Source organism: Varroa jacobsoni, unplaced genomic scaffold (assembly GCF_002532875.2).
Source record: "Varroa jacobsoni isolate VJ856 unplaced genomic scaffold, vjacob_1.0 scaffold_276, whole genome shotgun sequence".
Taxonomy (NCBI): domain Eukaryota; kingdom Metazoa; phylum Arthropoda; class Arachnida; order Mesostigmata; family Varroidae; genus Varroa; species Varroa jacobsoni.
Genome location: NW_019213178.1, coordinates 39,912 through 62,259, shown reverse-complemented (window position 1 = coordinate 62,259; position 22,348 = coordinate 39,912). Strand labels below are relative to the sequence as shown.

Here is a 22,348-nt window from a genome sequence, read left to right as displayed (position 1 = left end):
TTGTAACAAGGCTATACTAGACATAGGCTAACTAGAAGTATTGTACTGTTTGTGTATAACTATTAAAGTGTTTTTTTTAAATAATTTGATATACTTATAAAAAATTTTATAATTATAAGGTGATCCCAAATAGGACTTTTGTTATTATTTGATATTTTGATTATTTGTTCATTGTTAAAGTCTATCGGATATTCAGTGTATCAATTACGAACAAGCTAAAAACGCACATCACTGTGGGATACCAGCTTATCATCCTCCCTACATGACATCTTCGTGATATTTAGGAGTTGAATCCATGGCTTCGTTGTATTTCAGAACAATCCAAAGAAGTGATGTTGGTGATGCAATCCGATTTTAGAGCTACAAAGGCATACGAAAATATTTGATATGCTTCTTCTTTTTTATCTCCGGTAATGCAAATAACATACTGCGTTAAGTTCATTCGAATGATGTGCGGATATGCAATATTATACTCAGCAAAACTTGAAGTATTAAGCGTACTTGAGAGTGCCAAGATTAGTGTCGAGATTTTTTAGACATTTTAAACGCGAGATAGGTACTTAGTTGTTTAAATCAAAATTACTTAGCTATTTTTTAAAAGTAAATAAAGCGAAACAATTAAATTAAAATAAGCAGTTCAGTTATAATGTCTTTAATTGCTGGATGAATTTTAATACAAAGTAATTAACGATGCGATTCCAAGCCAAGAGAATAGGATTCTTCGAAGACTGCTGCTCTTCATTCAGATCAGGGTTTTTGCTGCCACAAAATTTGTCCATATTAGTATTTAGATATATCAAAATTCGCATTGGTTAACCTCAAGAAAGTTCGTCTTCTGAACAATGGTTTGCTATATTAAACAGTAATTATGTCGTGGTATCATAAGTTGATACGATATGCATTTGTCGGGGACAGGAAGTCTTGGAAAAGGCAGGTCTCCGCATTGTTGATATGCATTAGTCGATTGCAGTTCTTTATATTAAAATTGTAAAAATAACTACATTGTACAAGTCAACAGCAAGCAGGCAGTAATACTAGTCATCAGCATACTGTAAAGCAATCAATTTGTGCTTACGGGAACATTTTACTGCATGTGACTGCCAAGACATATCAATGGGAATCATTTGATATTTACACGAAGAGCAACAGCTGACTTAACCTAATGATCAGGCTTACAGTAATACTACAACGCACGAGCGACACGAATGTGTGTCGACGCTGTCGAACGATTTCAGTTTATCGCATCGATGAATCATCGCATTTTCGCCTACCCTGCGCAGTAGATACATTTGCAGCGAATTGCTCTATTACAACAAAAGGTACCGGTGTTTTGTACATATACTCTGTCCGGCAAGCAACACAGAAATGGTTGCGTTTTTTATTAGCTAAACGCGATATCTACTAAGTATAGTGCGCAATTTCTTGCTGCGACTCGGGTGCACCGGTGCATTGTGTGAAACGAACGAGAATAGCGACCGGGGGGGGCCTTTGGTTTGTCTGGCTGAAACAGCCTATTCGGCTTGTCGGTTTAACCGATCTCAGTCCTTTAACTGGCTGATTTCGGTTGAATCACAGCTGCCATTCTGCTACCCCTTGAGTTGTCCTTCTATCGCCAACCTCTCTAGTACCGCATCTCCTCAGCTCTCTCTGCTTAGGTCGCGGCGCCTCGGCGTCACCTTCTGGCGCTGCCAAAACGCCGATGTCTCTTTTCTGTTAGCTTCGTTCTGCAGGAGTCTGCATATGCCTACTAGCTAGAGAAATGCGCATAAGCCTATAGTCATGGTCGCCCGATAAACAAGAGATGGGAAAAGGGGTAGGGGTCTATGTAATAGACGGAAAAAACTGTCAGGTGACGCCACGACTTTTACAGAGGGATGCCTCAGAGAAGCGATGACAAGGCAGCTGATAGCTGAACAGACGACGCAAACACTCACCTTCTAAAAATCTGTTTCGTGTATTTTGACTGGACTGGTTATTGTGGTCTATTTGAAGAAACGCATACAGAGACCCATTGCACGACGAATTAGGGTACTCACTTGTCTGTGCATATCGCATTCGAATACAAAAGTTGGCCGTCAGATGACGAGCGGTGCGAATAGAATATATGTTCATTCGTATGTATTATAGTAAGTAGAACATTACCCCATTCGGTACCTTGAGTACGTAACAGAATAGCGCATTAATTATTACCCCATTCGGTACCTTGAGTACGTAACAGAATAGCGCATTAATTATAAAAAGAGATCGTTTCATGGCTAATAATAAAGGTGTAACCTACATCGAAGAGGATTAGCCAGTGTTGGTTTATCTGAAAAAAACCGAGTTCGCTCCTGTAACTGGCAGACTGTCTTCGTTTGGTCCGTGTATGATTGCACAGAGAGGTGGCGTACCAAAAACGTGAAACCACTAAGTTTAGTAGGCAATATGCATAAAGTTGAAGATAATTTTTAATTGCAAAGCTAACATAGTATAACAAGCTAATAATAGTATAAACCGTAATGGATGTAAATAAGCTACACCAACAGATTTTAACGTGCTTAACATCAGAACTGTTCTTCCGGTGTCAAACGTTTACTATAACTTTTGCTCACTTGTTAAGAACCATTTGCATGACCAATTTTTCACTCAGTGCACATACATTTCTGTTCTTAGAAACCGTTAACAAAGCTTGAATCATAGATATTCGGGTGTATTTCCAAAAAGTGATGTTCGAACTTCTTATGGCTTCAGGTGATCGAGATTAACACATAATCACTTACTAGCCATATGGCTTTATTCATGATAACACTACTGGAACTCAATCGTTTGAAACTTGTTGACGGTTTCACTTTTTTTCTAGTTTTATATTCATATCCAGAAAGTTTTTTTTTTTTTTTTTTTTATATATATGTGAGCTTGTGGAATGATGAAATTGTATGAGGTAATTTATGAACGTCGTCGTGATGGTGCAGTGGTAACCTATTTGTATGCTAAATTTAGGAACACTTAGTGATCAACGCTCAATCTCGAGCACAGACAACTGTCTGATGTAATATTTAAAGGCAGTACCGATCGTAAAATTCGGATGAGGGGCTAACAATAAAAGTTCTATATTGATCTACAGTACAAATAGCAATGGTGGCGTTGAAATTATTTGAAATGCACTTACAGCCAATGTTAGTTAAATTAGTTAAGAAGTGATGTTTCAATTTAATGTTTTGCGAATGTTTTATTTAACGCATTTGTCGGCAAGGACATTTCCTGATTCGACTTAAGATTGACTGCGGGAACCCTTAGCCTGGCTGTGAACGACTATGCGATTACCATGAAGAGCAGCGAACTATGCATTACTCGATGACATTGCAAATATTTTCCTGACAGACTTTGGTGACTGGTGCTCTATATGCATTTGCCAATTTCAAATTGGCATAATTCAATAGTACTTACGCAATTTCAAACGGAACGTTCAGAACTTGACTACTGGTCAAGCTGTCAAACTGAAATAGAAACGCGAATAGAAACAACGTACCTGAATCCAATGCTTCTCTAAATGAAGATTCTTACAGTGATCTATCGATTTCTCGTCAACCTCTTAGCTTAATATTTCGCTCACTATCGTTGCAGGCTGATTTGAAAATGGCGCGCTTTTTTATAGCAAGTATGCAGATCTTTATGCTGTAGGCTATCTTTGTCTTGTGTCAGCAATGATATTTTGCTATCGTAGAACCGAACGGGAAGCAAAATCTAACGATATTACTAGCGACGAAGTAGACGACGAAGAGCAGCTAGAAAACGGTGACGTCGCTCAGAGCGAGAATTTGCTGGCAATATTGTATTGGAGAAAATTGGTTTCAGTTTATAATATTTTTCTTCGACCATGCGTCAATTGCTCATTAATGAAAAGCGTTCTTAACAGGATGTAAAAACACAAGCACAAGACGACGTCTGTGCTTGTTTTATAACATAATCATAGTGTGTTTTGCAATAAGCCGAGCATGCTACTCGAAGCCATTGGAGATTCACGATGTCGCATTAAGGACCCCGACAAAACTGGGAGCGCGATACCTTCACCTCGAATACTATACATTATACTGGCTGTCAGTACGCTATCTGACATAGACGTCGAAAAAGACCCCTTAGAACTGCGAATACACTGCAAATTAAACGTGCTCTTGCAAACAACCGTTTCCAAGGTTCTACCAAAGTTTATCAAAAACATAAAGGTACATTAGACTGATTTATCATAAGGTGTTATTCTTTAATCAATGTAAGTGATTCTTATGATCTATTTATTTCTCTGTCAATATTGTTTCTCATACAAGTGCTATTCCTAAAGATAGATTCATTCACTGTCATCGATTTTATTCTGGTAAACGTAACCTTTACTGTCCGTCCCGATTTCGACGTCGACTTCTTTACACAGATAACTATATCTTCGCTTAATGCCCTAGATATTTAAGAACTGGTTTCGTTATGAGTTATGTAAAAATTGAATTTGTATTTCCTGTGTGAGGAACATCCCTAATGTCGTTTCTTCTTTCGCCACCTAGCATGAGGTTGTATAAATTCTTACTCAGAATTTTGGGTTGCCGCAGGAAGTTTATGGATCAACCCAAACCATGTTACTGTCCCTACACTGGTTAAGTGGCTTTGGTTATTCTTGGCCACGAGGATAGCATACGTCGGTGCGTAAGTATATATAAAAATCATCGTTAATATCTTTAGAGCTTAGCAATTTGGATTGGACTGCCAATCATTTTTGATGTCGTCTTTCTGCACGGTGTCGTCGACCAGACAACTAATATACCGTAGTCGGTTCTGTCTATGTCGACCCTGAATAACATCGGAAGAAACTCCAAGCCGCACGCAATTACACTGAATGAGGTTCAAGACTTGGCAGCTTTGATAGGACAGAGGGGACCGCGTGACGGAATGGGGTAACCTTTCCCAAATGAGCTACGAGGAACAGTTCAATGTTGCCTCGGATAGCTTGGGTTAATCGCAAACTTTTTTCTTCTTTACATCAATCAACATACGGAACACCGTATCACAGCTTTACAGCGGTATTGTGTTTACTATATTTCTCTTAGGCCAGGACTGTCATTTATCACCAGCGATAAGTCCCTACAATAAGGGCTCGGAACGCGATTGACGATGACATCGCCCGTGCACGATTGTTGTTTGTATAGAATTTTTTAGCGTAATGCGTTTTCGTTCAGTTGATGGTACCGTTAACATTGTAATTATGTTTTAAAGGGGAAAGATTTACTCTTAGATTTGACGATGCCACGATGTAACAGGTCCGCCGATTTTGGATTCCTGCCCCGTCAAAGCTGAGATCCGCGTGCAATCATTAGATTGTCCTGTTCAGAGTTTGTATTGGAGGCTGTATAAGGGCATCACATACATGTGCGTGAGGTTGCGACAAATTATTTCAGATTTGTACAAAGGAAAAATTTGATTGTGCACGTTTAATTTACATTTTAGATAATGCTGCCTTTTGCACGATTTCCTTCAATTTTCGTTAACAATACAAATAAAAAAAAGTAAAGCTACATTTAAATATTTTACGCGTTCGGATTTGGATTATAGGTTTTATTCCAGGCTGTTTGAAGCTACCAAATGCATTACTGATAATAACCTTAAGTGCATCTTGTTCGAGCTTTTCTTGATTAGACCCAAAAAAAAAAGACGCCGATTCAGTTCGTATTTAACAGAATAACATTTTTAATTGTAACAAAACGTTATCATGTGACACGTGATATTAATCAGTCATGTTAGCAAATAGCGAACAAATACGTGTACTTTGAAACAATGTTTATGTTATAAACGATCAGTATTTTTGTTCACTAGCACGTAACAACAAAATAATTGTAAAGCTTTGCACTCTCTCTGATGATAGGCGATTCGTCTCAAATAGTGCTGAATTGGCCAACATCGTCTTACATGGAACCCCATGGGGGCACTGGGTGTAAACGATGCTAAAAAATCATACATAGCTAAATATATACGAAATTCATATAGTTTTTTCCATAAGAATGCCAAGATAAATTTCGCCATCTTCGAGCTTTCCAACATATACTAGTTGGTACGAATTAATTTTATTATTAACCATTAGTAATCTTGTTAACCGCAGTACTAAAAGCGCATTCATTCCGCCTGTCGAGGCAGGTTCAGAAGCAGGCTGTTAAACCTGAATTCGTATTCTCATTCACTGTAGGTAGTTGGCCTTTTAGGAAAATGCTCATCTACACACACACACAAGCTAGCTGATAAACAGAATGTTAACTGAATTGCCTCTAACTTTGTTCACCTAGGCCACCTTATTTGAGGCCGAACATCAGAGAAATTCCAAGCATACTCAACATAGGCGCCGAGAAGTGTCGCCGTGAGTCACTTGTTGACACAAATCGACGTTAGCTCAACGGCAAAGAGGGACTCGCGGCGGTGCAGGTAATGGTAATTTATTCATTGTGTTGCCACTGACAAACGAAAACGAAGTAGCGTGAATATAGCCGAGACAAACTGATTATGTCATGTTTTATTAACTTCTAGAAACTGACCACATCAGAAACTGCAATGCTTAAAATACAAGACGAAGTTCTGCAGGAGTTGAAACACTAAAAATAGCAGTATATTTCATCTCGTGTGTAGCTGCTGCAGATGCCAAAAAAACTACATAAATTAATGTTTAGTAATGTTGTATTTGGACGTCTTCTAGAGAACTGTTCACCAGCAGCGTTTTAGCCAATTAGCTGGTTAGAGTTTCGATTTATATGTTTTGCTAGAGAGGTACACGCATATACATTGGTAAGTAGAGGCGCAAGCATAGTTCAGGCTCTAAATGTTTGTATGTGTACATATCTGACCATAATGGACCGGTTCATGTAGCCAATAATTGCTGAAGCAGGGAGGGGATACCGACTAAGAAAAAGCCAACACAAAAGCTTGTGTCGTATATACATAGTTTTTTTTTCTTTGTATAGCGAATTGTCAGTTACCTATTGAATGTTTGGACGGCTATGGTTTTATTTTCCCACATTTGTCTACGTAGTACGCATTTCCGGGGATGGCGTTCGCTGATTTTAACCATTTTGCTTGGATTCGAGTTAATGACCATTAGCTATTAGGTTGACACATTTCGTAGAACTTTCTGTAAGTTGATTCTACCACCGGTAGACTAGATGAAAACAAAGAAATTCGCTGCGTACAGTAAACCGAAACGGCAAACTTATCGCATTTATCGGCGGACTTTAGGCAGGAGCAGACGACGAGCTCTACGATTAGTATTGAACAGGCTAAATAAAATATTATAGTGTGTATGAAGTAAAAGTAAGCATATGATCGACATGAGGAGATGCCCTTGAGGACTAAGGTATTATTAACCTTACTTCAATCAGTGTGGCAAACCAGTGGCACCTCTCGTTAGACGTTACCACAAACTACTCAAAATTACAGGTCTTGAATAAATGTCTCGTGGTACTAAAGGATGACAATTACTCAGCGAAATGCTGCCGCGCCGATAATGAAAAGTGAATCGAGTAGACCCTAGAGAAAATATTACCGTAAATGCGCATATTTAAACAAAATAATAAATAAACCAAGATCAATGCGACTGTGAGGTAGGCTACTGAGTCCTCTACAACCATTTATCAGACGGAAACAAAAGTACTAATGATGCAGCTAGAGAGTAGTAAATCGCGCGCTAGAGTACCTTTGTCGACTACCGTCGACTACATGCTGATCATACGTAACAACAAAAACACACCTTTTTCCATCTTATTTATTGACGTAGAAACACAGACGCGCACAATAAAAGATATGTAATCATTATATATATACGTTCTAGTGGTCGAGCTTACAATTTACCATAGACGTTTTCTGAATGTTGGACGTTGTAAATGCGAGCTCTAACGGCGAACAGAGCCATTTTTCCGCCAAGATTGACACCTGTGTAACTGTTTTCTGCAATCAGTCAGCACTTTTGATATTCGTTCCGCGCAAGGTGGCCAGCAACGCCCTTTTGGTATTGCGTACGAATTTCTTATTCTGTTTGTGTGCATCTTGCCAGTTTCCCATCACAGCATGGTTTTTCTTATTCTCCAGCAAATCTTACTCTTTGATAATGCACAGTGTATAACGTTATTCTGTCCTGCGTCCAATTTATACGGCACTCTCATAGGAAATATCACAGAGCAAATACCCATTGAAGCTGTTTTCGTTAGCGTGATAATGAATGGCTACCGGCGACAGACACTTTTGTTGTTTGTTATGCAACGGTCCAAGGCTACGCTAATAGCTCATACCTATCGGGGTATCAAGACTTCAAGCTTTGCCCGATCTGTTGACGAAGCATATGCGGAGTGGTCCAGATTGTCGTGTTCATTTGCGCATAACCTAAAGGCTAGCATTGTGAGGAACATGTAGCTATCTCTTTGGTCAATATGTGAATCTCTCAGACGAGTGATGATTGTCAAACGACAAATGAAACGTTAATCGTTTAGTATATTGGCAACCAATTTACCGCTAAGCGGGATGTACATCGAGTGTGGATATGATCTTGTAAAAGTTTTGTATGCGTCCCTAGATGTTTGCCAGGAAATAAAAACGAACAAAAAAATGGATCAGATATTCTTCATTTAATTGATTCGAGTGCATTCTGTCCCTAAAAACCGGTTTGTAATGTCGAAGTTAAATACAAAAGCTTCCAAAAGGATCCAACTATCAAGATCAAGCGAATATTGTAAAAAAAACCTGCAATGGAACAGACAATATTTGTAGAATGTATAAGTCTAGTGTTGCTCAGCTAATATCTCTAAACGAATGTATGCTAAACATTAAAAAAAAATTCCAAATTTGGATTTCATCGACGATCCTAAAAACTAATAGTAAGCAAAAATTGCAGTATTTTTTAAAAGGCTTATCCAATCCTATGTAAAATAGGGTTAACGAGAATGCTATAAATTATCGTTCTTTAATTTCGCACAGAAATACTGAAACGTTATTAGCTCCTAGTACTCCTACAAAAGGAACTGGCTAGTCTTATTTAGAATACGCCTAAAATTAAAAACGGTGTATATAACGACGGGTATTAGATTATAGCATAATAGTGCTTATTAGCTACTTGCTTATGTGCTAAAACACTTCCCCCTAGCTACTGGAAACCACACTATAAAAATACCGAAATGAGACTGGGTCTCGTCGCAGGTTTGCCGTTTACATTAGTGATCTCTGTTTTACAAACAATATTTTACGCCAGATATATATATATGTACATATCATCTTCTCCCTTAGGTAACAGAGACAAGAAACAAGGGTTTTATAAAGTTCAGTTTATGTTTTTAGCAAAAACGAGTCCAGCAACGGTAACATGAACCCAGCCGGCGCCGTCATCTGCCTATCGCTTGAATCGCTGATCGATTTTAATATATATATATATATATATATATCGAAAAATACAAAATAGAAATATACTGAACGTGTTGCAGACTCCGCCAGTTGTCGGTCAGCAAGGGCCACTTTTTTTTTAAAACTGGACGTATAGTTAAGAACGTGTGTTCCTCTTTTGTGTGCCTATACCTGAAATGGTTAATTTTGCAAAATCTATCTAGCACTATCAGGAACCGCTCCGACGTTCTTTAAGGATTATTGTGTGTAGTTCACAAGCATCGTAAGCCGTTATCACTGTGCATTTAACTTAGGTCGAGATGGTGGCTTAACACAGGTTAACGTATCTAAGCATATATTCCAGTATAGTATAGTATAAACGATATTTCTATTTTCTCAAACGTTCAGATATCCTCGGCAGAGCAAGTACTAAAAGCTTTTTAGCAAATGCTTAACTTTTGAGGTTCTAGCTTCGAACTTCGCAAGGAATCTAACTTTTTTATAAGCATTCTAACACCGTTAACTGGTATGTAAAGACATCTTTCGGAAAAATCTGCACGATTTTTATCTGGCAGCTCTCATTTTGGCTTGTGAATCTGTTTCAACCAAATATGAATCGTTTTTAAGTGAGAATTGTCGACTTGTTCGTCAAGTAATAGCAGTGATTTATTCCGTACCCACGAACATTTGTTTGATCAGTTGCTCTATCTAGTCCACATACAAATCGATGCTATATTTGTTTTCGGATCGTCACGCCTCAAATAAAAACATCAAATGAGCAAACCGCTTCTGATAACCTTGCATTCTGTGTTTGATAGAAAAGATACTTACTGTAAATGGGTTTGGAACCCGAAACGACAACAAGCTTTGGACAAATTCAAGTGGTAACAATGGTAGCTATAAATGCCATATACAGTAATGTCTCCTTGCCGTATTCATAAATGTATGCCTTAATTCGGTTTGTGTCGCCCATCATTTACTCTATCTGCTTCTTTTCCGGTTTCCTTCTTCGAACTGGAAAGGGACGTCCTAAGAGTGTATTGGACAGAGACAAATTCGGATACAAATGAATGATGATGAGGCATAGCTAAATATAAGCATACAAAGGGGTGCATTTTTACTAGACCTATTTTGGCGTCATCTCACGGGAAGAGGAACACACAACAGGCCTTAACATGCCGTCGATTTAGCCTGAAAGCGTTACGCTAACATAGCTGAATGACTAATTGCTAGCCTTTAGGATGCGATCTGACAAGAAGGCTGGCTTCCGCCCTCAAGAAGGATCTTTTTTTACCTTGCCATAGATAGCTTCAGCGAATAGTACACTTCTTCAACTGGGTAATATCTGCTTCCTGTCTGTCAGCCAGTTTAGTGGTCCCTGACCAAATGTCATTTATGTGTGTATCGACAAGTAGGTTTTTTGAAGCAAGCTGTTTTTGAGCCTTTCAATAACTTGACAGTGGTATTGGCAAGACCGATGCTGGATTAGTTTGGTGACGACCCACTAACGGTCTGTAACCAGAGCAGCGCAGGAGATTGCAGGCGGTTCACGCCGGTCCTCAAGAATCTCTATGATAATAGCATTTTAGCTTTACTTTTCGTTGTGTTTTTTGTGATTGCTATTTGCTATGGAAAGTACCGTTGCAGTCATTTACTTCAGCTACCACCTTCCAAGCAATGTTCGTCATGTGAGATATTGCAAAGAGTTATGGATCCGCGGACGGTACAGGATTAATACGCAAGACAATTGCGAACGACAACGAAGTAGGTACATACATGTGTAACATATATTTGTGTTATGTATCGTTGGTATCTGCTACACAGAAATAACAACACATCCTCACACTCTCCGGATTGGCGATCTTAGTCAGAATTTATTTGCATTAAAATCAAACAAACTACTCAAACACTGACTGATAATCAGTTACTTTCTCGAGCACCAATAAAGAAAAGAAATGCGATAAGGGTGATGCGTGTGTATTTACAAAAGAAATACGCATAGAGAGAGGTTTATGTTAGGTCACAGGTATACACGAAACGTCTTTTGGAATAGGCATGGTGACAAGGAACGGATCAGTCCCGAGCACTACGAGATAAGGAAACATGAAATGAAAGTAAAATGTCTGCGTATCGTTAGAGATTATTTTCGTACGATACCAAAATTGTATCAGTGTGACAAAATGCTTTATGCTTGAATGACAGCGATCGAGAACAATGTTTTGAGACGACAGTGATTAGATGTCCGCTCCAGTGTGCACTAGCAGATGCATTCCTTCTTGTAGTTCGCTCACGATATTCTCCTTATTGACTGTGTTAGGCATACGGAACTCTGTCATTATGTCCGACTTCGTGTACACGGAACCGTCCTCATTGCGCTGCTCATGGGAGGCTACCACGTTAAGTTTGCCACCGTGTGTTCGTACCACAACCTCTTCAGGAGAGAACCCGGTTAGGTTGACCTTATACGTACTGGAGGGAAAGACGATATCGTCACGATCGACGTAACTGCCACCGTTGTCGATCTTGAGGAGAGTCTCGGTATCGAGGAATCGCTCACACTCGGGATAATCTTGGAGAAACTCGTCCCACTCTTTAGACAGCTCATCCTTGCCTTCAATGAATCGTTCGGTCTCAAACACCTGCTCCTTGCACACCTCAGTAGCCTCTCGATATTTCATCAATGGAGCCATCTTCGCCGGCAGAATGTGTCTCACAGGATGATCACTAAGCTGGCGGCAAGCCAGAACTGTGCCAGAAGACTCCATTTATTCTAAATGCTATCCACCGAGTTCTGGTTCGCCCAACTTTAAATAATATCTTCCGTTTTCTGTCTCGTCAGGCAGAATACTGAGTTCTCCTCCGTAACTCCGTAATAACAGTAACTCTCTCTAGTTGTGTTTACACTTTCACAGTTCAAGTGTTTATGTTGTGCCCACACGGGCAGGACAACAAGTAATGAGACGTTCGGCATTCGTGTTCCGTGGGAAAGGGCTAAACTGGAAGGCGACCTACAGAAAGTCATTACGCAGACTATTGCCACAGATTCTTGGCTTTTGGCAGCATAGGGAAATATTCGTGCATGCCTTCATAAGCGTGCTTGTTGCGATGCAGTGTGCGCTCGGACGGACTGGCAAGCTTGCCAGCAATACCTAACACACAGGCCGCCTTCAAATGCCAAGTACGTTCGAGAGGTAGGTTTCCGAGTATTTCTCTCTCTCTCTATCTATCTATGTGTACCTCTATCTCTACCTATCTCTCCTTTTTCGCGATGTCTCTATTCGTTTTGAAGAGCTAGTTCTCTCTCGATGACTTTCTAGCTACTGTTGGGAGCACGTAGTGTCTATGTATGCAGCATCTGTCTGTCGTATTTGTGCGGCGGCGGTGTTGGTGAGGTCACAGCGCGCAGCCGATGAGTCAAGGTCTCCGTCCTCTCCGCAACGAGCGACAGACACTTGGAAGTATTTAATAGGAGTAGCCGTAGCTGCAAGCTGTTGTCATTGTCAACATAGCTACATTGCGCCTACGGAGGACCTGCCGAACAATGCGGATCGGAAATACTCAGTAGATATAGGTGGAGAAGTGTCTGCTTATCCGTATGTTCGTGCGTGTGTGCTCCGCGAATTTAAGAGGAAAAACGCTGACGTGCGCCAGCGAGAGCGCGCTGTCCCGGAAGAATCATAGTGAATTCAGCGCTAGCTGATAGCGGATCGCACAACTAGGGTATCCCTACCAGGAGTGTCCAGAGTCATCGTTATAATGTGCACGCCACAGGGGGAATACTACGGAAATATGCATGGCATTATTAAATTTCCCCATTCCATGGTGGTTAGCTGGTATTACTGTGATGTCACTTTATTCCGAAGTGAAATCTTATTTGGTTGTCTCGGCGCGCTGATGCAAACTATCGGGTATACGGTACGAGAGCGGCATATCGTAACTAGAGGGACGAATACAGATTACAGATGCCAAGCAGGTACTGTCTGACATGCAATGGCGCATCAATCAGTCTACAGTTCGCTGCGAAGAGGGTGCAACTAGAGTTTCTTTATGTAACGAATAGTAAATGTATTATTATTATTATTATTAAATAAAGGACTGCACGGTCTTGTGTAGATATATCTTGGCAGGTGCTACGAGTTTCATTGTCGTATCGTGATTTTGTATCAGCTATAACAGAAAATAGTTAGTATTTGTTTCAAATCTGAGAAAATAATTAAATTCATTAGTGCTTACATATAAATTAATTTGCATTTTTGTTTTACAACTTGATAACTTTTCGGCATACGCCCTGTGTTTTTTCATAGGAATGTTCTATATGGCTCTGGACCTTCTACTAATTCCCAAGTCACGTATCCACTCTGGCTAACAATATCTATATACTTTGTCTGTACAGAAACATGGATTTCTCTATTTATTAGCAAATAAAATGCTTACCCTCTATAGACTTGTCTGCAACTGACGCTCAGTATGGACTAAGCAAAACGTCGAAACTCAACGACTGGCATCAAGGCGTCGATGCTGAATTTTCATCTATTCAAGCAACGTCGGTAATAAAGCTCACCGTGACAACCACCTAGAATATGTTACCGTTTTGACGAAGCAACTGATCAAGCAATCAATTGTTTGCCCTGACTTACATAGTTTTATGAATGACGCTGACTAAGCAGTATATGCTACCTTTGCGATTAAAGGACCTTGGTAAAACATTGTGTCAACATAACATGTTATATGCTTAACTTAGGCAGAAGTTACCATTGATTCTCTCTAAACGTATTTAATAAGAACCGTAGTAGGGAGCATCGTACTTGGCGTACACTTGGCCTTTTTCCGTTAGGAATATTATCTTCGTTTCTGTTTAGAAATCTAGGATAGTAGACAGTGTGGCGGCCGACGAAGAGCCACGTCTTAGTAAATGAACTTCGAGTGTTATGACAATAATAACCGTAGGGTAAAAATGGGGATGCCACGATTGTTGACAACGACCAAGTCAAATTTACTCATTTCAGGTTCCTCACCTTTTACATTTACACCGTTCACTGTAATATACCAGCACATGTCAGAGATTTTTGTGATAATACAATTAATGAAGGAAATCGAGTTCAAAATCGAACCTCCTTTAGACTGTTCACCTTATGGGCAGCTTTTTTATGTTGTCTACCAAGGGGACAACCCTCACTTAATTCGTTCTTCAGAACTTTCGTATTACTACATGCATTTCTGCCTATCACCAGCAATAGCGGGGAAAGGTTTTGTCCACTTTGAGAGCTCTCTCGTCTAGACAGCGAAACATACTGTGTGAAGCTTCGTTTTGCGCACTAAAAGACCACTTTCCTAATTTGATAATAGCTCTCGTAATACCGGTGACAATGAAAAATAGTATGAAAGTTATTTAGAACCTACAAAATATAGCTGCTAAGTATGACCTAATCGGAGGGAACCTGAGAGAAAGCTAGATAGAAGGCCTCACTATTATTACTACTACAGCCGAACTGCAGAGATCGAGACGTGTTCATTCAGCTATACGTTAAGCTATCTTCGTAGAAATCTACCTGGTCAGAACACGCGCAAGTGAGTATCCTGGCTGATCTTCTGAGCAGAATATGCACGTTCTGACAACCGTGTACTACGTGTATTTCGATGACATCCTGAACATGCTACCAGCCATATGTCAGTTCCTCACTTTTGTCGTGATAATGGTTCTGCTAAACTGACAAGTGCCGCTTTGGGAGACGGTGCTATATTGGTTATTTGTATTAAGCCAAACTCATAATCCGATATCGCAGTTTTTCTAGTATAAGGGTATATTGTTAACTGGTAACTATATAGGCCGAAAGGGTCGTTTAATATAAACATTAGTTAAGTGTAACGTGGTTTTTGTTTTTGGTAGCATTTTAAACGTTCGGATCGTAGAATTGGAGAAGAATTGAACACTGACAAGGTCCCTCAGCGGTGCGCAACATTTGATTCCAGATAGATCGAATGAACTTAAGTTGAAGATAAAGCCAAAAACAGTACATTAAAGGGCCAAAGAGACCATACAGGACAAAAAAAAATACATGATTAGACGCTTCAGGAAATAAAATTTGCTTGGCGCCATTGGATATCCAATTCACTTCTGTTGAACTTGAAGTATTTCTGGATGTATAACATTCGGAAAATATAATAGAAATCGCTTTGGGTACTCTGATAAAATTCATGCTTCTTTAACATTTTTTTAGATTATTCTCTAGTGTACTTCGTAACCAGTATCGTTCCTGAATGCAAGCGATACATCAGATCTCATCGAAAAGTTCGATTTGTACTACGCTGGCAGATGATTTGCTTTACTAGATTACAATGCAGTGCTATACCCACCGGAAGAAGGGGAGTACCTTCAGCTGTTCAGTGTTTACTTAAACGCTTATACCGAAATTTGATTTTTAGGGTATGAAAGTAATATCCAAATCCATTACTCGGTCTCGTGCCCCAAGAAGTATATAAATACTAGTTTCGATACTGTATATCAAAGGCTGGATTAGATACGATATCGTTGAACGCATCGTGTCCCAATGCGCAGACATGACTTTGGCGTCAACTGTACAGCGAGGAACCATTTCCTATTTTAGAGCTTACAATCGATCTTAAATAAGTTTTCTATTTGCGACGTGAAATATCAATGTAAATTATACTTAAATATTATTAATTACTCAATGATTACTCAATGTTACAATAGTTTTGCCTTTTCCTAGTGCAAATTCACCCACCTAGGTTGACCAAATTATCAGCACAGAATGTTGCAGCACAGTTAGAAAAGACAAATTCGTCAGTCGCAACAACTTGATGATTTAATGGACAACCGGGTGTAAAAGTAGTGCAGCGCTTTACCATATTGGTAGCGGTGTGTTTCAAGTAAACCTTGCCGAAACACGGTGGGGTGACACTGGCGACATTATTCAAAGCCCCCGTTTCTCATACATTAAATGACTCCGGCCTATTGCTACAATAGGGCAAACTGGTTCATATAGCGGTGTCGTTCTTTTCTCGTGTTCGACGTTATTGGAAGGAAACGATTGGACTTTGAATGCTTTTGAATTCGAATAGACCAACGTTCATCATCGGAGGGCGGGAAGCTATTCCACACGAATCTCCGTGGCAGGAATCAGTTCAGGCGGACAACAACAAGGTATCCTAGTCATACAATTGTGGTGGAACAATGGACATTCACTGCTGCTCACTGCCTCACTGCTCCGACATATCCACACTGTCTATGGGTCGCTATGGGAAAGCACAGCTATTGACGACCCTCGCCAGGTTCACGGAATGGTAGCACAAACCTTCCAGCATCCCATTTGTTAGATTCGAAAATTAGTTTCGATTTTGACCCCTTTGACCTCATCTTACTATAAGCGGTGGACAAATTACACCTGTATGCCTGCCGTTCAGTAATGATTTTAAGCCATTTAATGACCTATAATTCGTTGTTTCAGGCAGCGGACGTTCTGATGGAACTTTCAATGCAGCCAGTAAACTACCAGAAATGTTGTGCCATGCACGAACACAGATGCATGTTTAGCCTTGATAAAAATATGTGGCTTAAGTGCCTTCAATTTTGGTGACTCCGGAGGTGCTCTGCAGTATTTACGAGATGGGCGATACGTTTTGGTGGGCAGTGTTACCAGACGTTACACATGGTATCTGCACTCTACGGTAGATCAAGTGAGGCGAGCGCTAGGATCGACCGGGTGTGCGCTCCCGAACATTGGTAACCTTCGAAAAAGTTGAGTTCAAATCAAATTAATAACGATGTTAAAGTACAATAACAGAGAGATGCATTTCGGAGCTGTGCGGCTGCCAATATTGATTTACGATTTCTCTAGGTGCCGTTATGCTTAATTTCTGTTAAAGTGAATGTATCTGATAGTTTCGTGCGGCAAAAGAATCTTGGATGAAGGATTTTTAAAAACGTAGTCCGGTTATTTTGACCTACGTGTCTTAGGTGCGAGGCTGGACAACAACCTACCTTGGGTTTCCTACTTAATTAGCGCTTTTACTGCCATACACCTTTGAGTTACAACAGCTTTTCCTAGTTTTAGTATGAGCACGATCGCATAATTCTGTAACAATTGCATTTTCTGGATCATCTTGTCACAAGGTTTGTGTCTCACAGAAACACAATACTAAGAAATGGACTTAAAGAGCAGTTAGAAAATGCTTAAAAACAATATTTCACGCTTGTTAATTACATCACGGATGACGCACGGCAGTTACGTCACGTATTGTAAAAAATAATGTTAGGAGTACCCTTTGAATTTAATGTTACCAGTACAGCTCTATTATCGTTCCGTATTGAACGTTCCTGAACGAGTGGAATTGCACGGCAGGTTCGGTGAATATGGAAAGACGAAATGTAAAACGATTTTTTTTTAATTTTTGAAAAATATGAATTTTATTATACGTGCCTGCCGGCCTGTGTGTTACCCTTTACCGATGTTGATCAGAAGCAAAAATGGCACCGATATGCCCGCTTGCAAGTACCTGTCGATGTCGCGACAGTAGTCTTCGTTTTTACCCAATTATTGTATTTTGGAACTTTTTGTTTGCTGATACTATCAAGTATTATGTCCTGTTAGGTTAGGTTAGGTTAGGATTAGGAGATTGTTCCACCATTTGTCGAAAAACTGAAAAGTGAAAGCCTTCAGTACTTTTTTTATGCAGTATTATTTTCTGTTAAAAAGGAATAGGGCAAGTTATTTTTGAAAGGTATACGATACCTTTTGTATACGCTGAAACACGGAATAGAAATTTCGGAAGTGTGCCGTTTCGTTATCTGACATAATCATCTTTGGAACTCAAAACCCAAGAGGTTCTTACTATGTGCAATTTTTTTCCGGAAGGCTATATCCTAACATAGTGTGTGAGTCAGAACACTAAGCTAAACAGATACCAAGCGCAGCCATAGTAGTCAACGGACACGTTTGTACCCGTTGTATGTCCTGCTCTGTAGCAAAACTATTTGAAGACTACCTTAAAGAAGCCTAATGTAAGACAAATTCAGCGATAGAGCTGCAACGAGAAACAAGTGTAATCTTCATTAGAGTCGCCGTTCCCGGGTCACTTCGGTGAAATAAAGCCTAACAAGTTTAATGGGGCATGAAAATGTAATCGTAAGTAAGCGAATATGACGAAAAGGTACAAGTTAAAAGACATGAGGTCGAAGTAAGACCATTCAAGTTGAAATATTATTTGACCATGTTTCTTAAAGCTCTTAAGATTCGTGCGAAGAGACTAAAGCTTTGAGCGGGTCTATTCGGATTCTGTTGGTATGACTGGTAATGAATTTCTAATTGCTGAAACTAGCCTAACATCCATATATGATGGTATGAATTACAATTGAGTTATATGCTCTATTTACAGCTTCCTGTATTTCCAATCTTTCAAATCTGCTCTGTTTTTTGATGATGGCTAGTTACCGCTTTTGCGAGCTCATCGCGTCGTCCCGTCTTGCAGTATTACTTCTCGTATGTGTGTTTGGACACACGGGACAAGTTCATAGAAGCATCGTTGGATCTGCATTCGAATGCGGAATCTCGAAAAGGGCCTCATCGCTCATCATCGGCGGAGAAGAAGCCATCGCACACGAGTTCCCATGGCAGGTATCGTTACAGAAGCGCGGCCCGTTTAAATCTGCCTGGCAGCACAACTGTGGCGGAAGCCTTATCGATGAACAGTGGGTACTTACGGCGGGTCACTGCTTTCGAAAAGTTGCCTGCCATAAGTATCGGATTGCCGCTGGTGGACATAATTTATCAGGCATTAATGAGCTAGACGGAGTTTACCGTAAACCAAAAAAGTGTGTCGTAAATCCCATGTACCATTCAGCACCATGCCTACGCCACAATTACGATTTTGCCCTGGTTCAACTGAACGAGCCCGTAGATTTTGCTGGTAGCGACGGCTCTATTGCGCCCGTGTGTCTTCCGTCTGAAGATGACTTTGATTCGTTTGACGATCAAGAGTGTATCGCATCGGGCTGGGGTCAAACTAGCCGCGAAAACCGTACTAGACCGTCAGATATCTTGAAAAAAGTTCAAATAAAGCCGATATCCTTTGAAAAATGCCGCGCCGATTATTTAAAAAGAGACATTTATGCCATCGGAAAAAGTATTCTCTGCACATCTTCGGAAACCCAAAGTGATGTTTATAAAGGTGATTCTGGTAGTCCACTGCAATGCGAACGTGGTCACCGTTATGTTCTCGCGGGTCTTGTAAGTGGAGGCTACCGAAAGATCGATATAAACTTACCGATGCTCTATGCACGTGTTAGCGAAGCAGTTAGCTGGATTAACAAAGTACGAACAGAGCAGACAAACAAACTCGAGCGTTCTGAGCCTGCTAAACAAGCTGCTCAGAATCAATCGGGTTCAGACCTACCTAAATAACATCGTCGGAAGCAGCCAAGCTCTGACAGATCTAAACAATATCGTGCAAGGCAGCAGCGATATGAGTCGTCTAAACACGGTAATACTGGACCCGAAGATTCTGGCTCGCGCGAACTGGATTACAGGGGACTGTGACTTAGCCGGGCGGCATTATACGGAAAAACAGTATTTATTTTGGCTAACCAGCGTTATCAGAAAGAAAAGTAAGTACTGGGAGAAAATCATTCGTGAAAATTGAAAGGCGAATCAACAGGGGCTTTTGAGTTATCGTTATATTGATCCGAATCAACGAAGGAACACACGAGTTAAAAATACCTTAGTTCGAATCTATGAATATATCTATATCTGGTTTTGTTGTTTGAGCTTGAATGTACAAGGATTTAAATCACTGCACTATTAACAACAAATGAGCAAGATTTATTAAATTATTACCGATATCGATTTAAAAGAGTGTGATGAGTAATCTTCTAAGCCTTGGTCTAAAATACCGTACGGAGGTCTAATTGGCCCAGATTAATGATTTAGTAATATATACGTATATGTTCAAATACTTTTATAAAATAAAGCTATGCTTCAAAGGTTGCTGCTTGCTGTCCTACGATACAAAAGAGATGCGTTATTTTGAAGAACGTGTTTTAACGTTTGCTTCCTAAAGAAATCATTGAAGATCGATACTTTTATTTGCTCTTTACTGGCTTGACGTGGTTATACACAAAAGAGGGACGTATGGAATGACACTGACCCTGTCTATTGCCGATTTCTGAATAGACACATATAAAACTTGCTAGTTTGTTTTTGCTAAATTTGTTTTTGCTTTTTGCAAATGCAGTTTGACATTTAACAAAGGTTCCAATATAAACAAAAAAATCTCACATCTGCTGTTACTTAAAAAACAACAAACGCAATATATGTAGATTCAGCAATTGAAGTCCATAATAGAAAAAGCTGATTAATTATATGACCTAGATTTTAGTTGGGGTAGACAAATTAGGCTTTACACAAAAATTCGATGATGATAACGATACGCTAGGGGAAATCTGATGCTCAACACCCAGAAAAACTGTCGATATAAATTTATCTGTGTGGTAAAGATATTTGCAAACTGAAAAAATTTACCCTTTGGGGCAGTCGGGCTCTTGACAACATAAAAAAAACTACTGAAATATTACAATGTAAACGCCTAGTATTTTTTATTATCTATTATAAACCAAACTCAAATGTAGTGTTTTTTTCAAAATTTATTAACGCACGTCTCACCCTGTGCTTAAGTACCCGTCGACCTAGCAGGCCGTAATTTCTGCCATCTTAAAACAGTTTTTCCATCTCAAGATTGTAACTGCTTCATTTTAGGTTTTGCTTGATCCTCGGAAGGAGAAAAAGAGGGCGCTAGGTCTGGTGGATAAACTCAGATAACAAAAATGTGCCGTTGAGATGAAGCTTTTCTTTATAAATCGCGATGCAAACACGGAATCGAGGTGGGCTTTCACTAAAAACGCATTCGTCTCCTAATACAAAGTTTGCTTATAAGACTACGAATAGCCTCTTTAAATTGCTTGGAATCACCTGTGTGATTCAACAGTTCTCTCAGCTCTCTGTGAGTAATTCAACGATCCTCTAGCACGGATTATTTTACTTTTCCCACAGTTTCGTCCGTACTCGATACATTAGATTGCCCAGAACGAAGATTGTCCTTAAGCCTGTTTGCTGGTTGCGGAACCCTAGGCAGCACTGACAGGCTTCACATTGACCTATGTTCTGGACTTGGAAGCTTTTAGATACTATCGATCTTGCATTTGCTTTCGAAAAAAAGACGAAAGAACAACGAACACATAATCCATTTACTTACAGGTGCTTGTAGAGTACCAGCACACGCTCAAGTGTCTTGAATATGGTACGTGAGTATTATACAATCCCAGTACGCGTATGTCGCCTTACAAACAAATATCCAGCACTTATCAATACCTTCTTGATCTAGTGTCTTATGGTAACACTCGCTTTTCACTCACTTGGTGTCCATTCTGAAGCAAAGCCAATAGACAGATCATAAGTTTGCGCACATTAATCCACGTTATGGGGGTAACATCTGTATAACCGCACTTCTTAAAGCAAGCGTATCCAGCTATAACAGTAGACTATCTGGATAAGCTCTGCTGGATCAGAGCTTTCTTTCGCCTCGAAGACGAGCCTCAGGAAAACACCAACCTTACCGTTTTGCTGATGTCGCTTAAAGGAACAACACTCAACTTTGTCAGACTTAGTTAGTCCTGCACCACCTAGTTGGCTTGCATGAATGGCTTCACGGTCCCGCTTGGTCAAGTAGTTAGACATTTTTGGCACGGAAAAAAACTGGTTATCTATTAGGTTTCTACGGAGTATACCTTTGAGGACCTTCGTCTCGAAAGACGTGGTCCTTTATCGTAGTTACCGCTTGGCAAGATATCCGCATTCTTCGAGCCATGCTTTCGGGGTAGTTTATTTTTTTTGTCCATATTAAACCTTGCCATCCATTAAGTGCAAATGCCCCAAGTGCAGCGATGCTCCTTTGTTACTTACTAGCAGAGGAG

General features: G+C 39.9%; 2 protein-coding genes across 15 annotated transcripts in view; one reads left to right on the top strand and one right to left on the bottom strand.

The window, feature by feature from the left end:
* The first annotated feature begins 1,900 nt into the window (after positions 1 to 1,900).
* Positions 1,901 to 22,348, top strand: part of LOC111258932 (chymotrypsinogen B) — a 24,290-nt gene continuing 3,842 nt past the window's right edge. For 2 of the 14 annotated variants that reach the window (XR_015310369.1, XR_015310368.1), the window contains exons 1-5: positions 1,901 to 2,126; positions 4,575 to 4,664; positions 6,297 to 6,432; positions 16,833 to 17,122; positions 18,760 to 19,987. Coding sequence is in view for 6 of the 14 variants with exons in the window: in XM_086967649.1 (XP_086823775.1) it covers positions 18,801 to 19,784 (984 nt within the window). In the remaining 8 variants the exon portion in view is untranslated. The other 12 variants (XR_002679289.2, XR_015310373.1, XR_015310371.1 and 9 more) reach the window with 11 other exon arrangements.
* Positions 11,210 to 12,304, bottom strand: LOC111258933 (uncharacterized). Its single transcript, XM_022830529.2, has one exon. It carries the CDS (start codon positions 12,129 to 12,131, stop codon positions 11,601 to 11,603), a length of 531 nt encoding a protein of 176 aa, XP_022686264.1. The 5' UTR covers positions 12,132 to 12,304; the 3' UTR covers positions 11,210 to 11,600.

What these genes read in the sequence shown, in the direction of transcription:
- LOC111258933 (XM_022830529.2), bottom strand. Translation starts at nt 12,131, where the DNA reads ATGGAGTCTTCTGGCACAGTTCTGGCTTGCCGCCAGCTTAGTGATCAT.